Source organism: Alligator mississippiensis, chromosome 5, assembly GCF_030867095.1.
Source record: "Alligator mississippiensis isolate rAllMis1 chromosome 5, rAllMis1, whole genome shotgun sequence".
In the NCBI taxonomy this organism is placed as follows: Eukaryota; Metazoa; Chordata; order Crocodylia; family Alligatoridae; genus Alligator; species Alligator mississippiensis.
In genome coordinates this window covers 66,997,494-67,014,414 of record NC_081828.1, presented here as the reverse complement: position 1 = coordinate 67,014,414, position 16,921 = coordinate 66,997,494, and the positions used below count along the sequence as shown (strand labels likewise).

The 16,921-nt window shown below is 40.8% G+C and overlaps 1 protein-coding gene across 2 annotated transcripts in view; it reads right to left on the bottom strand.

Annotated features, from left to right (window-relative positions):
- The window catches only part of PTPRC (protein tyrosine phosphatase receptor type C), a 140,778-nt gene that overhangs the window by 91,323 nt on the left and 32,534 nt on the right, over window positions 1-16,921 (bottom strand). For both annotated transcript variants that reach the window (XM_059728438.1, XM_059728439.1), the window contains exon 3: window positions 223-249. In XM_059728438.1, the coding sequence (XP_059584421.1) occupies window positions 223-249 (27 nt within the window). The remainder of the gene's footprint in view (window positions 1-222; window positions 250-16,921) is intronic.

The following is a 16,921-nucleotide window of genomic DNA, read 5'->3' as shown; positions in this document are numbered from 1 at the left end:
ATTCAGAAACAAGAAAACTTATTCATCTGTCCCTTCTTTATAAATTGATTCATGTTATTTTCATTCCACATTTTCAGTGTTCTAAATGTAAAGATATTAAACATTCCAGAAGATAAAACTAAATTAACTGTCTTATTAGTAATTAACAACAATATAATACAAGCTAATTTCACTAAGAAGTAAGGTAGTGCTGTAATGAAAAAAAGAAGAGAGTTGTCTTACTAGGTGTAGTAGACATTTCAGCTTGACCTAAAAGAGATAAAATAAGGGGTAAATGTCAAAAGAAGATTAAGCACTTTTGAGTCCATACATTAAAAATCAATCAATCCTGATTCAGCAAACAATTTTTTGCTTTTGCATCTTAATTCAACAGGAAATGTAAGCATGCATTTAATTTTAAGCATTTGAGTAGTCCCATTAAACACAATGAGTTCACTTGCAAGGTACAAGAACAATGCACACAGTAAACTCCTTAGTGGCTGTTGTTCATTAGGAAATAATCTAATACCCATCCCACTGTTTACATGTCATCAAAGGCTCTGAACATGTTTCAAAAGTGTGCCACTGCTCTACAAAACTTAAAGTCTGAGAACTGGAAACTGATAGATCAGATATGTAAATGGTAAAAGGTTGCTACCTGTCACTTTGCAATATCGTTTTTATATATTTTCATTTGTTTAGAAGCATTAGTTAATATTTGATTCAATTTGGCAATAAAAACTAAGTATATCCTTTTAACATTAACAAGTTACAATATAATGGAATAAGTCAGATCCTCAGATGACGTAAATTATCATATGTCCACTGAAGTCAAAGCAAGTATGCTAATTTAAAACAATTGGAAATCCATTCATCATCATTAATGCCATACTTTCAGTTCTTAGTTGGGAGAGGAGAATTGGCGTTTCCTCCCCAGACTTATACTGATTGTTTTTTGACTTACCCTGATATCTAGATATATTTTTTATATTGTTAGGCATTCAACCTATGAACTAAAGTTAGGCAGTTATAAACTAGATTTGACAAAATATAATTTGACCTATTCAAAATTTGATTTTGAACTAGGGCCATATTTGATTACCCCTGCTCAGGACACGAATACAGGAGTAGTCCCAGTGAAGTAAGTATTTAAATTAATTTAGTAAGAACAACAAAATCTAGGTCTGTTTTTGTTTAAATATCATCCCAAGTTCAGATGGTAGCCAGCCAAGCTCTATGGCAATGAACAAATGCATTAAAAAAAAAACAATTTTAAAAGAAGATTATGTTACACTTCCATTTTTGTAGTTGGGAATTGTAGTCTACTTTTTACCCTATATTACACTTACATATTATGTAAAGTTATATATTATGGTTTTTGATTGGTCCCAACCTACTAAATTCATAGACTTCATAGACATTAGCGCTGGAAGGGACCTCGGAAGATCATCGAGTCCAGCCCCCTGCCCAAAGGGCAGGAAGTCAGCTGGGGTCATAAGGATCCCAGCAAGATAAGCATCCAGTTTGCTCTTGAAGGTGTTCAATGTAGGTGCTTGAACCACCTCCGGTGGCAGGCTGTTCCAGACCTTGGGGGCTCGGACAGTAAAGAAATTCTTCCTTATGTCCAGCCTGAAACGGTCTTGTAGTAGCTTATGACTGTTCGACCTAGCCATCATCCCTAGGAGCGCTCTGGTGAACAAATGTTCCCCCAGATACTGGTGGTCACCCCTGATAAACTTGTAGGTGGCCATCAGATCACCCCTGAGCCTGCGCTTTTCCAGGCTAAAGAGCCCCAGGGCTCTCAGCCTGTCATCGCAGGGTCTGCTTCCCTGACCTCTGATCATGCGCGTGGCTCTTCTCTGGACTCTCTCAAGCTTCTCCACATCCTTTTTGAATTGTGGAGCCCAAAACTGGACGCAGGACTCCAGCTGCAGCCTCACCAAGGCTGAGTATAAGGGGAGAATGACGTCCCGGGATTTGCTTGAGAAGCATCTATGGATGCAAGCCAGAGTTTTGGTAGCTTTACTAGCCGCAGCATCGCACTGCAGGCTCATGTTCATCTTGTGGTCAATGATGACCCCCAAGTCTCTTTCTTCCATAGTGCTAGCCAACATAGCACTGCCGAGCCTATAAGGATGCTGCGGGTTTTTCTTCCCAAGGTGGAGAACCTTGCATTTATCGGCGTTGAACACCATCAGATTCTCATCCGCCCACTTGCTGAGCCTGTCCAGGTCAGCCTGGATCACCCGTTTATCTTCTGGTGTGGATGCTTTGCCCCAAAGTTTGGTGTCATCGGCGAACTTGGCCAGTCCGCTTCTGACTCCAGTGTCCACATCGTTAATGAAGATGTTGAACAGTATGGGTCCACAGACAGAGCCTTGGGGGACCCCACTGGTCACAGGACACCATGATGAGAGACTTCCATCAATTACTACCTTCTGGGTCCGACCACGGAGCCAATTTTCCAGCCAGTGGATCATGGTGGACCCAAGGCGATAATTGGCCAGCTTCACCAAGAGGTGATCATGGGACACCAGATCGAAGGCTTTTTTGAAGTCAAGATATATGACATCAATCTTTTCTCCCTTGTCCAGGTGATAGGTCACCTGGTCATAGAAGGAAATGAGATTGGTCAAGCCCACAGCAAACCTGTGTTGGCTATCCCTTAAGATGTTGGCGTCAGCCAGTCCATTAAGGATGGCCTCTTTAATAAACTTTTCTAAGATCTTTCCCATTGAGTGGAAGAATTCCAGAAGGCTTAGAAGTAGATGTGATATCTTTTATTAGATTAAATAAATTGTTGGAAAAAGTTGTTCTTTGCAAGCTTTCAAGCACAAACACCTTTCTTCAGGCATAGGGAGAGTCTGGTGGTGTTTTGTGTGCTCTCCTGGGTACTTTGCAAAGAACAATTTTCCAATCATTTAGTAAGTCTAAAAAATATATCACATCTACCCAAAGAACCTTGTCTTCCTATGTCCTTAGACCAACACGGCTACAACCAACAATCCAGAAGGCTTACAATCGAGTCGAAAAAGATGCTTTTTCCCCTTTTTTTCTGTAGGCTCTCTGATAAAAAACCGCAAGGGAAGGTTGAGACCGCAAGTGAAGGTTGAGAGGCGACCTTGTAGCTGCCTATAAGTTCATCACGGGGGCACAGAAGGGAATTGGTGAGGATTTATTTACCAAGGCGCCCCCGGGGGTTACAAGAAACAATGGCCACAAGCTAGTAGAGAGCAGATTTAGACTGGACATAAGGAAGAACTTCTTCACAGTTCGAGTGGCCAAGGTCTGGAACGGGCTCCCAAGGGAGGTGGTGCTCTCCCCTACCCTGGGGGTCTTCAAGAGGAGGTTAGACGAGTATCTAGCTGGGGTCATCTAGACCCAGCACTCTTTCCTGCTTATGCAGGGGGTCGGACTTGATGATCTATTGAGGTCCCTTCCGACCCTAACATCTATGAATCTATAAATATTGTTAAATATCTAACAATTTTAAGGTAAAATAAATGTAAAACACTACCAGGAATTAATAAAAAAAATAAATAAATTATTAACATATTATCTGTTTAGACTAGCTTATATATTTCAGGTCCTTCTGTATTCTACTATTTGTATCACAGTCACATCTGCAGGGCATTGCCATATTGTGCTGGCCTCTGTACAAACATAGAACAGTCACTCCCTGGGAATTTTAAAGAATTAAGCATCTAAGACATCTAAATCAATATAAATAAAAGAAGTGCTTTATCCATGAAATACCTATATACATCAAATCAAAAATAGGCACATGGCTTCCTCCTATTCTTCCCTTTGTAAATCAAGTCATGCATAACTTACACCTAACACCTGAATATTCCTACTGAAATCTGTGGACTAATTTGTACTATACAAAGAGCATACCCGCTGTAGGCCCTTTAATGCCACCCATTCAGAAAGGATGTGAGTCATCTGAATTATCAATCATTCTCAAGGTGCTTTAAATGTTCTTTGTGATCTAGAAGCATGTATATCAGGAATGAGGTTAGCAAGAAACTGAAAAAATAATCTTCAATAAAGTTGTTGCATCTTGTTATACAGCCTGTCACTTTGTAATGTAACTTAATATCTATACTTTGTTTTTTTCAATTACAGCTTGAACGTATTAGTAACATTTCATTTTTTAATGTACACAATCACAATTTTGTACACAAAGTACACAATTTTGTGTACTTAATGTACACAATCCAAGATATATCATTAGATGGTAAAAATCACTGTATCCTCACTGGCACATGAGTTATGCTGATTTTCACAAGTTGAGAATCTATTGATAAAGATTGCTAACGACAATATAATAAAATTGATACATGAATAAAAAATGATTTATTGACAGGTAGGAGACACCAATATCTTGTACTTTTAAGACCCCTTTGAAAATATCTATTTTATGAAGACCTCCCTCAGTTGTGGTCACTAACAAAAGAAACTTTTAGCTATTGTCCAAAGAAAGGTAGCAGAACCCATATCTAGCAGTACTAAAATTTGTATTATTCAACCATGTTGTAAAATGTGATGCATAGCCCTGACATTCCTAAAGCCATATTTTCCAGTAATAAATAAAGGTTTTCCATTTTGGACAAAAGTATAGTACTATACAGTCCTTACAGACTACTAGATATAGGGGTTCTGCTGCATTTGGACTATAGCTAACACTTTCCTTCTCTTTGTAATCACCATTCAGGTATTTGAAGACATTTATCAAATCCTTCAACTCAGTCTTCTCTTCTCAGCAGCTTACAGATGTAACCCCCCCCCCCCCCCCCCCACTCAGTGGCATTTTGCTTTAAACTTGGTGCACCTCCACACTGAGCCCAGCACACGACCAAAAGGGGCATTGCTTTAGTTCAACCCAGTTCACCCAACTTCTGTACAGATCAGGTGCTTTAGCAGGGCTTTTTTGGCTCTTTTAATTAATAGCTGATTGAATCAGCTTTAGATAAAAGTGCCAAAAAGCCCCATGGAAGAATCCGATCTACAGGTCAGTCACATCATACGTGCATTTAATTTACGCAAATTCAACTATACGCAGGGTGGGAGGGGGGGGCAGGGCTGAGTTTGTACGCAGCGCTGCCGCTTACCTGGAGGCCCATTATGGCAGTGACAGCCACTGCCTCCAAAACCTCCCGCTGTCACCATGGAGCTGTGCTCAGCATCAGCGTGGTGGTGGCCGGGCGGTGCACAGCCACCCCCACCACCACCCTGCGCTGTGCCGCTGCCGCTGGCCGCACAGCTCTAAGCACAGCGCCGCGTGTGAACTCCTGCCCCGCGTATAGTCACCAGTTTTTGCCTTACACAATTTTCACCTTACGTGCTGACTTCAGCACCTAACCCCCGCATAAGATGTGACTGACCTGTATATAGATGCTGCAGAGCAAGGTCAAACTAAAGTACTGCTTCTTCCAGTACAGAATTTTTTGCAAACATCTGTCAGCCGCTCTCCTGCCTAAATAACTCTAGCTCTTTCAGCCTTTCCTTATAAGTCATGCTTCTTGAGAATGATTCTAATAATTTTTGTTACTCTCCATGACACACTATTATTTGGTTAGTTTAAAGTATATATCTATGTAGGCACTTATGCAAAAAGAAATATTCTACAAATACTATTAATAGTAGATGCCTGATAACAGAGAATTTAAGAATGCAGCCCATAATTCTTTAAAGAGAATCACATTGGACTTAAAAATGAGTTTGTATTACCTCTACTTAAAGACTTAATATATTATGCTCCATTCCTGTAATGGAATTTTAATGTAAGTAACTATCAGGACCTAAACATACCAAGTATATGATGAGAAATGTTTTCCAAATTTAACTAAATATTTTCCCCCCTGAAACAAACCTGTTTTCATAAGCAACTGTGATAGTTTTGACTTCGGAATGTTAGTGCAGCTGAAACAATAAGGTAAAACAATAAGGTGACAATGAAAGATGTGTCCCAGTTTTCACTTTTACCTTCAATGATGCTTGCAGGTGAGGATGATTTGGAGTGGGTGGGTGAAAGGTGCGTGGGTGAAGGTGAAGTGATATTATGAAAAGTAGCATTTACACTTCCTTTGTCTGTTTCTCCTGCTGTACAATAGGGAAAACACATTATCCACTGAATTTTATACATAGCTAAAAGTACAGGTTAAATAAAAAAAGATCTACTGACTGCTTCTTTATAAGCCAGAATTGTTGCTTACTCCAGAATTGAATGAGTGGATAACTTCTATGTTATTATTAACATTTTATTAACATCTTTTATAACAATAATAGCATATAGCATACATCTTTAGAATCATTCAAATCAACACAGTAATATATAAAAAAAAATAGGCTATTCAGAATAATACACTGCATGATGTACTGATGAACAGAGGATAACATTATTAACTAAGGGAGAAATTGTCACTAATTAATTGGAGAGAAAAGGCGATCAAGAGCAAATCGGCATTTTACAAAAAATAGATTAAGCCTCAAAGCTCTGATCCAGTTCTAAATACTCCTAAAATCTCAAGTAAGTCTGCATTTAGACATCTGGATCTTCTCATTACAGAGATAGGAAACACCCACAAAGTTCATACTTCATTTCCTTTAAGGTTCAATCAGATTCAATATGGGATTTTGTTTTTTCTGCTGACAATTCTGGAATAAAAAGTTGTTTTCAGATCACTCCTTACTTAATTAGGGTCAGAACAACACTTTAAGGAAGATTCAAGTATTTTCATTTAGAGAGTTAATAATGAGTACAGGGAGAGAACCTTTAGATGAACTGTTTATTCTTAACCACTTTTGCAAAGATCTTATTGCTACACAAAGACCCATAAATTTATGGATCAAAAATGATTGAAACCAAGCTAAGTTCCATTGATAGATGATCCACAAAAGGCAAACATTTCCAAGCCATAGGTGACTCATTGTAGGCACTGTTCTACATTTTTCAAAAGAGTAGCAAATACCCCAATTTCCAAAAATGTTGAGCACCCAAGTATACTTGCTGATTTCAGGAGGACCTAAGGACTTCTCTGAACCTCTGAAAAATCAAGCTATATACCATATTTAGTCAAATACAAGATGAGATTATCTCCCCCAGTCAGTATGGGGGGAAATTCCCTTGTCTTACATTCACACACAAGGAAACCTCACTAAATACACTATCTTTGAGCTGTTGCCAAAAGCAGCATGTGCTCAGTAATGGAAGCCAAGTATGAAGTTGATTAAATGCAGCCAATACTAAGCATGACTATAAAATGCATGGCCCATAATGAGAAAACAAAGCAATGGGAATGTGGGTGTGGGTCCCCTAAAAAATGGATGTGTGTTCCATCCACAGGGAACTGGCACTGGAGGTACTACAATACCAGCCTGGCATTGGGAGGACCACAGCCAGCCTTGACACCCTGTCCTTGGGAACAAAAGCTACATCTGAACTTAGCCAAAAAGGCTGAAATGCCAATGAAAACCTTTATTGTGTGCGTGTGGCCCTTAAAAAAAAAAAATAATAATAAAAATAAAAAAATAAATGGGTGGGTGTTTTTCCCACCCCACAGGCAACAGACACCAGACCTGGAGATACCACAATATCAGGCTGGCACTGGGAAGGCCAGAGCCAGCCCTGACACCCTCCTCTTGGTGCCAAAAATGCTACATTTGATATATTGATGGGAACCTCTTTTTTATAATTATTAAACTCAACTTTTTATTTTAAAAAATCCAAAATTTCTAATACATATTTACAAATATCAAACCATTACATCATCTAACAAACCTCATAATGTATTAACTCCTCCTCATCTCTCAATAGTTTACAATAACAACATTATTTTGCCCCACCACTATTCCCCCTCCTACCCTACCCTCTCTCTTACCCCACTATTTCAGACACTCCTAAGGTGAACAGGTATTTTTATTTATCTTTCCTCCACTTCTTCTCACTCTTACTCTCATCTTCCTCATCATCATCCCTTTGCATGCAATATCTGACCTCAAACATGATTAGCTGTACACCCTGCTTTGTAGTAAAATCTATTCCCTTCATGATCAGCAAGTTCCTCACTTTCCAGAGTGCTGCATTAACACAGATCACCAATGCCCATATCTTCCCTTCTTTCCATCCTTTCTTAACCAACCCATGTATCACACTCCCAAAATTTATCTTACCATTCACTTCTAAAATTTGTAAAAATCTCTGTGCCTCCCTCCAAACCTCCCATGCAAAGTCAAATTCCCAAAATACATGTTCCACTGATTCCTCCCTCCTGCACTTCTCCTGTGGGCATTTCTTCCCATATCCTACCTATATAGAACATCTCTTACCCTCCACACAATCTCCATATCATGTCTGCATATTTCGCTTTTAAATCTTTCCCTGTTATCCATGCTGATGGCAACCTACCACAAGGATAGGTTAGTGCAGCCCATCTAAATAAAATATATGGTAGTGCTCATTGACTGCAGTTCCCCTCAACTCTACCTCTTTTTTCAAGTCATGGTGAGCCACTACATTGCATACATTTCGATTTTCACTTCATTTCCACAGCCGAGCTGCACATTTCTTTCCCATTTACAGTGATTCCTGTTTCTTTGCAAGCCTTCCTTGTCTGCCAAACATCACCAAATGGGGCCCCAAATGGTCCACCCAGAATCCTTCTGTCAGGCTTCTTTCAGCTTTATGGTTAATATGGGAGATAGAAATAAATGGCTTTATCTGTCCGAGCAAGTCATGTTAAAGGGAGAATAAATACACATTGAGCACATTGAGCTGGGTTGAAACACCGGGGGTTAGCCTGCCAGCCTTGGGCAGCTCCCCCCGGCTCAACATGCTGAAGAGGGGCTGGCTGGGGCATGTGGGTGCTCCATTCTGGGCCTAGGGGCAGCAGGCAGCCCTACACTGAAGCACTCTTGTGCCCCAGCCAGCCAGGTTATCATCTACATGTGTGCTGCTGCAGAGTTTACACCAGCCTAATAAGGCTGTAGACTAAGTCTAAATACATGTAGACTTGCTACATTTACTGTGGAGTTAATTAATCTACTCCACAGGGGTGCAGTGGCAGCAATCCAGACATGCAGACCATGGTTGGTAGCCAGAGTGTGGCTCTGGTCAGTTAGACTCTGGTTTCAGTTGGTACATGCTGCTGCCACATGCTCCACGCCACTTTTTTTTAGTCCACTTGTTGTTTTTTTATATTGGTACTTAAATATGGCTCCTGGCTGCAAATATTCAATGCAGAGAACCAAATCACATATGTGAGGTGCATTTTACAGTGCCTCAAAAGCCTTTGAGGTGCCACAAGGATGTGCCCTTACAGTCACAGAATTCTCTTAATATTTGCGTCTCTTCCTCATTTTTACCATAAGTTTCTTCCAGAAGCTTCCCCTCTCTCAACAGAAGTCCTATAATACATAGGAAAAGAACCCCTGGTACCTTATTACATTTCCTTCATTCTGTTATGGCTGCCATGTTTTCAGTAAACAGGAAGCCTTCACACCTGCAATATTTCTTCATTAGCAGCTCTTTCTCTCCTTCTGCTAGTGCTTTTCTATTTACCAAGTCCATAACATTTTCCTCATTGCTTTCACCTTTTCTCAACTAGTGTCTTACTTTTTATTATCTCACCTTTACTCTCTTGCCATGATACTTCATAATTATGATATTTTTAACACTTTGAACGTGGACTCTTTCAACCCTTTAAAACAAAGCTTCAGGCACAACCATCAGAAGTTAAATGGAATACTAATATAACATAAGGGATACATGTGCAGTTGACCAGCTGACCTGCCAGAGTCAAAACTCAGTCTCTCATTTTTGACACAGCGGCTCAACATGAGCAGACTTCCGGGGACTTGAAATAATCTGTCTATATCAACTTGATAAGCAGAGATCCTGGTGTTCTCTGATAAAAGAAATGCAAATTCTCTGGTAAAAAAAAAAAAAAAAAAAAAAAAAAAAAATTCTGTGATTAAAATCCCCAAATCTGTGATTAAAATAAAAGGCCCCTATATATATAGGTATCAGCTGAACACAATATTTTATTGATATATTTATAGTTTTAAAGCAATTTGGAAGCTTACCAGTGCCTCAATCACTATAATAAAATAAATTCTAAATACCTATGTGCCTTCATGTGCGGCTTCCCACTGGGGTACTAGAAGCCCTACACGGAGGCACAGAGCTGGCTGGCCCAACCCAATGGTGCGTGGGCTGGAAGCTGTAAGCCATCATGCTGGGTGGGCTCTGTGCCTCCACATGGGGCTTCCAGCACTCCAGCAAGAAGCCACACATGGAGGCACAGAGCCCGCTTGGCCTAATGGTACATGTCTCCATGCCTTCATGTGTGGCTTCCTGCGCAGCTAATGGCATGCAGATCCCAGTCCATGAGCCATCATGCTGGGCTAACCCTCCACATGGGGCTTCCCATGAACACCTCTGTCACGGCGGGGTCCTCGCGGAGGGCCGTGATCTCCTTGAGGCCCTCTCACCGCGCTACTTCGGCCCGAGGGCACCCTCCATTCTCGCCCGCCACGTCTTGATGGAATATGTAATAGGGAGGCTGCCTTGTGTTTCCTCGGGCACGTAAGCTCCTGGACCCCTCGTGGGTCTCCCCGTTCAATGGCGCTACCCAAGCGCCCCAGCCTTATGGGCTATGTGTGGCTCCTACCTCCCCTGATACCACGCCCCAAGCCTCGTAGATGTAATAGACGTTGTCCGGTCTGTCTCTCTCGTGCCCAGCCTCCCGCTGGGCCTCCCCTGATGGTACGGTCCCCACTCAGGGACTCCCTAGCGGGCCTCCGGTCCTAAGGGCCAACCGCACGGGCACCCTCTCTGACCCTGACTTACCGCGCTGCTACTCCCTGTCTTCTCGGGGCAACTGCAGTGCCCTGCCTCAGTCTGAGGGGTGTTACCGCACTAGCCTGCGGCCGGGCTCGCTATGCCCATCTCAGGCTCCTTGATATGGCCCCTCTAGGGCTCCTCAGTAATGGCCCTTCTCCCCTCTTTGGGGCTCGCCATGCCCACACTGGGCTACTCAATAACATACAATGGCGCTCCCCCTCTTTGGGGTTCGCCGGGCCCACACTGGGCTACTCAATAATATTGCCCCTTTCCTGGGGCCAGGGTCTATGTTCCCCCACACGCAATCCGGGGTCTAGGTCCCTGTCCGCAACCTACGGGTTGCGCCCGCAACCCACTGGCCGCGCTCCTCGCCGCCAGCTGCTCACGCCCTGGCGTGCGAGCTGCGCCTTCCCCGGCGCTATGAAAATAATGCGCCCTCTTGGCGCTAGGGCACCCCACACTCTCTGGGGTCCCTGTGATTGAGGCCTCCTCCAACCCCTACAGCCTCACCCAAGCCTCCGGGTGTAATAACACAAACACAAAGCAAAACCACAAGCCCCTAGGCTGTAACACAAATGCAAGCCGCATGGCCATAACTCATCATCATAACTCAAGCCTCCAGGGCTATCATGAGCTGTACTTGCGACTTAGGCTCCTTCCCATATCTCGGCCGAGGGAGCTCCTACCTCTCCGGCTACTGGCAGATAACTGCCAGCCTGGTCTCAGCCCTGGGCTTTATAAGGGCCAGGCCCTGCCCCCTACAGGCAGCTGGCTCCGCTTGGTTGCTCCGGCAACCCGCAGCTGCGCTCATTACCTGAGCCAGCCTCAGCTGGGCTCCTTATGTCAGGCCAGGGCGCGCTCACTTGCTCCCTGGCAGTTTCTCCACTCTAGGAGCAGGGGCACCGAGGTGCCCTGCGACAACCTCCTTGCTCCTTCAGCCAGCCGTAGCATCTTGTGTAGATGTACCATTAATGATAATGCTGAGACAAACATCGTACTATTAGCATATATGAGTTGTGAGTTTTCCTAGTGGCTTCATTCCTTTAGTTAGCATGCGTCTCCACTGATAGCTGAATACTACCTACATACTCCACAGCTATACCAGAGAGAGAGAAAATTCAACAGATGTAGAAATCAGACACGGAGTATCACCCAAAAGTAAGAGTGCTCATCCGAATTATTTAAATTTCTTGATCTTACAAAATCTATCATAAATGGATGATATCTTATTAGCATTTGTATAAACCCACATAAATAAATAAAACTGGGTTGGAAGCTGTATGTGAGCAAATAGCGAACATGAGTCTCTGAATGTCTTTACATTATTGAAATTCATATCTAAGCAGTGAAAACTTCTCACTCAAGTACCATAACATTAATTCTTTATCTTCAACTGGATTACCTAAACTTCATGAACTATAGCTTTCTGAATCTCATTTCATTTCAGCTGTTAAACATGTCCTGGCCTCAAGCCAAAATATACTTTCTGTGAACATTCATATGAACTAAATTACTGCTGATGTCTGCAAAAACAGAATAAACAGAATTACAAACCAATTTAGGTAAAATTCCTTTTAAAAGTCACTGACGTTCAGAAATAATTCTTAATAGACAATACCTCTAATGCAAATATGATGGATATATGAAAGACGCTTTAACATGCAGCAATTCAAGATAAGCGGGATCATTTGGTTTGAGCACAAGACTGAGAAAGAAATAACTAAATTTTAATCCCAGCGATGACACTGACACCTTTAGACATTTCAGGCACATCCATTATTCTCTCCAGATTTCAGTAAAATGGAGAAAAATGGTCTTAATCTAATTATATTGAAGGACTTGTTAACTGTAAATCACTGTCATGATGATTCATGGTGAGAATTATTTATTAAATGACTTTGCAAATGATAAGCCCAACAGGGCTATCTTTCTTGTTTTTATGTGAACTATTTTGCTACTAGATTTATATTGTGATCCTATGCCATGAACCTGCTACATGCTTCATATTTTTTCTTTATTATAAAAGCAGAACAAAATGTAGCTAGTAAGAATTCAATAGGTGGCACCATAATACCAAAACATTGTGTAAAATTGTAATCTCCCATTATAATCCAGTTACGAGAAATCAAACAAATTGAATAGTTACCTTTAAAAGACAGAACTAACAATCACAGAACACTCAACATTTTGTTACGCCACTTTCAATACATATAACATTATGCAGGGTATATCTACATGGGATGCTTTACTGTACACTAGACTAATCTGCTGTGCAGTAAAGTGTCATTGTCTATATGTGTGCACATTTACTGTGCAGTAAATTAGACTCCTGCACAGTTAGTTACTACCTATAACTACTACCTGGGAGCCAGACAGCACCAGGACTTAGGGCTCCCTACTTCCCTGCCAGCCCCCAGACTACCACCCAGGGGGTGCTTGGGGACATAATATGGTAGGAGCAGCCCTGTACCAGGTAGCTCCCATTGGGAGCAAATCTGCTCCCAAGAGACGTGTAGACATGCTCCCAAGTAGGCTTACAGACACACTATTTTTACTGAGCAGTAAGTCTACTTTGAATTAATATTTTATGAAGATGTGCCCACCATGAATTTACTTTTTCTAATATGCCCCACTGTTATTAAAAATATTTCATTAATTGCATTATCAAGTTTACCCTTGAAATCACAGCCCTCTTCTCTTGGTTACATATCAAGAAACGTACTTCTCCAATTTATTGTTAGAATAAAATTCAGGGATATTTAGTAAACCCTGTACAGTACATTGCAAGAATAAATGACAATTACAGAGAGGTTTGGGGCTGGTTTAGGGATATAATCCAGCAGTCTGGATTATATAGGAATTATCCCAAAATTTCACCAAATTTCAAACTGGATCAAACGTTTAATCATTTTTCAGATCACAGTTACTCTCATACGCCTTCTGGCCTGGCCAGTAGAAAGTTCTTTCTTGGCCCACATGATAGACCTGTAAAATTATCAACCACACCAGCTCCAACTATACCCCTAATCAGATAATTTGTAGAAAGCATATTCACAGCAAGACCAGCCATCAAATGAGAGAGTTGCATAACTGCTTTAGTTCACTCTGCTTTCTTGCCACCACTTAGCAAAAATGGAAAGAAGGCCTTAGACAAGAAGGCAAACTCCTAAAGTAACAAACACAAAACAACTCAGCTAACATTTGTTTCCTTTGGAAACAATTAGACTTATAGTACCCAACAGTGAAATATGGGCCTACTATACTTTTTAAAAGACCTTTTAAAACATTAAACAAAAAAAGTAAATGCTGTGAAGGAACCTGGCTGAAAAAAATCAAATGTGTAATCTCTAGAACAGTAGGATTTACCAGCTAAATCTGGAAATAGAATAGCAGCTACCATCTTCCTGGAAGCACAGTTATGCATCTGGTATAGTGTAGTGGTCACACGTTTATGAGATCTTACTGAAGTGGGTAAATTAAGTCTCAGTCTGGGCCCTCTCTGAACACCACTCAGATCTGCTACTCTGCTTTCTGTTTTGCCAACTTGTCTGCTACTGTGTTGCCTGCCCCAATCTGCTGCATGTCATACAAGCCACTTGTGACATGCATGCCCCATGTTGGCCACCCTTGTCTTACTGTATGTTATTTTGCATTCAGAAAAGATGGAATGAATGTAAACACTTCAGCTTGAATTAATATGACAAGACCTAGCAAATCATCAAGGAAGGAGTTGAAAGAGTCAGAGCTCTTTTTTTACTAATAGTGTATTTGGCATACAACTAATATAATACAGTACAATACAATACTTTGACCTACCATGAAGTCAAAATGACCAGAGTCCATCCAGTGCTTGAGGCCATGTTAAAGGAAGAAATCCTTCCTTACAGGCTGCAGAGCCCTCAGTCTACAGGCTGCAGTCACATTTGCAGCTGGGATGGTTTCCCCCATTATTGATAGTTTTGCTTACAAGCAAAGTGTTTTTTTGTGCCTTGTTCTGCTTTTTCCTTCAAAGCCCCTACCAAACAGAATCCTACCCAAAGCCCCAGGTGTAGGTTACAAATCTGTCTCACCCTTCCCCGCCGTATTTTTTTGGACCTGAACTGCTCTACTTCCGCAGGTCAACGCTCTCCACCTCCGCAAAGAAAGCAGCAGGATGCAACCATTTCTTTAGATGAGTAAAACTATTTTAGGGGGGCTGCTACTAAACAGCGTAGATCTGGACATTAGTCAGCTCAACTGCAAGCCGATATTGAACTGCAACAAGAGATGAATACTTTCTAGTAGGAGGTAAAGGGTAAGTAAGGCAAGAAGCCTTAGAACATACTTCTACCACATCACTGCTTGATTTATTTTAAACTTCAAGTGGGATGGGTGTAAGTGACACAAATGTTAAGGCCACAGAGAAAATGAGACTCGGGCTATAAAAAGTTATTACTTCTTTGCTACAAAAAACCCCAAAGAATTTAATTTCCACTGCAGAATTAAGCCTGTACAAATGTTAGCTCCAATACTACAAGCAGTTATAAATATAGATAATTTATATCACAGCAATAAGTATGTTTGCATGTGCATATGTGCTTGCAAAATCAGGGAATATACATGTACATATTCATATCATGGATTATTCTGAAAACTATTTTTCCACTTTGTGCCACCAAGCTATTCGGTCAAACCTGTTGCTTTTTGCACATTGTTTGGAGAGTACTGTATAATGTTCACATTAAAATAGTATGAATTTTTGCCTGCATGATGCGCAAAGCTGATTTTTAAATTTAGTCTAATGGGGAGTCTTATCAATTAAGTGGAATATTGTGTGTCAGGAAACTGGATTTTTTGAAAACAAACAAACAAAAGAAATACCCACAAAACTTTGGAGAACATTTTCAACACATGTATACAGTAAAATGCATAAAGCTTATACAAGATTGTTTTATTTTGCTGTAGTATTCTTCATAGCACATTCAATGCATGCGATATTGAACTCATGCAAAAATGCTTCAAGTTTATTCATCTACCTCCATTTCTCCCCTTATAGCTAACTGTCTCATGAGACATGTTAGTTGTTGAGAATGTCACTGCCATTCTTCGCTATGGGCCAGACATGTTTTCCTATTATGTTTGTTAATGCACCAAGTATTGTGTGACTCCCAAGATGCACTATGGTGACTCAATCCTCTTCCATTATGGGAGATGTAGTTCTCATGCAAAACCAGCCCAAAGGACAAAATGGAGGTTTGGACTACAATGGAGGTATAGTAATTTGTTACAAGCAATTGTAAATTAAAATTTTGTTCGACTACCCTGAAACTCTGAAACAAAATGTTTCCACTCACTTCAAAAAATTCTGAGTCTTGTCATTCTGACACAAATTTAAAATATTTCATTTTGATTCCTCCACCCCCAACAATAAACCAAAGTAGAGACAATCGTTATTTTCTCACGGAAAATTTAAATTTACAGGAAAAAAAAAACATTTCCTATCAAAAACACAATCAGATGGAATATTTCAACTCCATTGAGCATTTTTCCTCAAAAATATTTCACAAAGTAGCATGCACAAATAAATGCATGAATCCAAATATGTTTTTCCCTGTACAGCACTGCTATGATCTGGGGGGGGGGGGGGGGGAATGTAAATACACAATTACACAAGAATCCCTCAATTATCAAATATATAGGGAAAGAAATTCTGTTGATTGTGTTATGTTTTTAGTTTAATGTCATCTATCATCTTTATAGGAGCAGAATAAATACAGAAGCCTGCTAATATAACTATAGCTAACAACGCCTTTGCTACTCTGTGGTTTCCCTCACTCTGTTTACTTCTGTTTTTCTTCATCACAACTCTTCTAAAAAGGAAGAGGCTGCAGTGTGCTGTGGTTTAGAATTTAAGTTCTTTCAAATGGTGCAACTGAGTTACCATAGCAGCTGCATGCTCAAGTAATCAGTCGTATCTTAGTGTTAAACCACAACTTCTCTACTGCAGTCTTCATGTCTCCTGATTAAACTCCTTTTCACCATACTGGTATTTGTAATTATTTTTAGTTGTCCAGGTCCATTTATATGATAAAGAGAAGGATCTCCAAAGTGAAGATA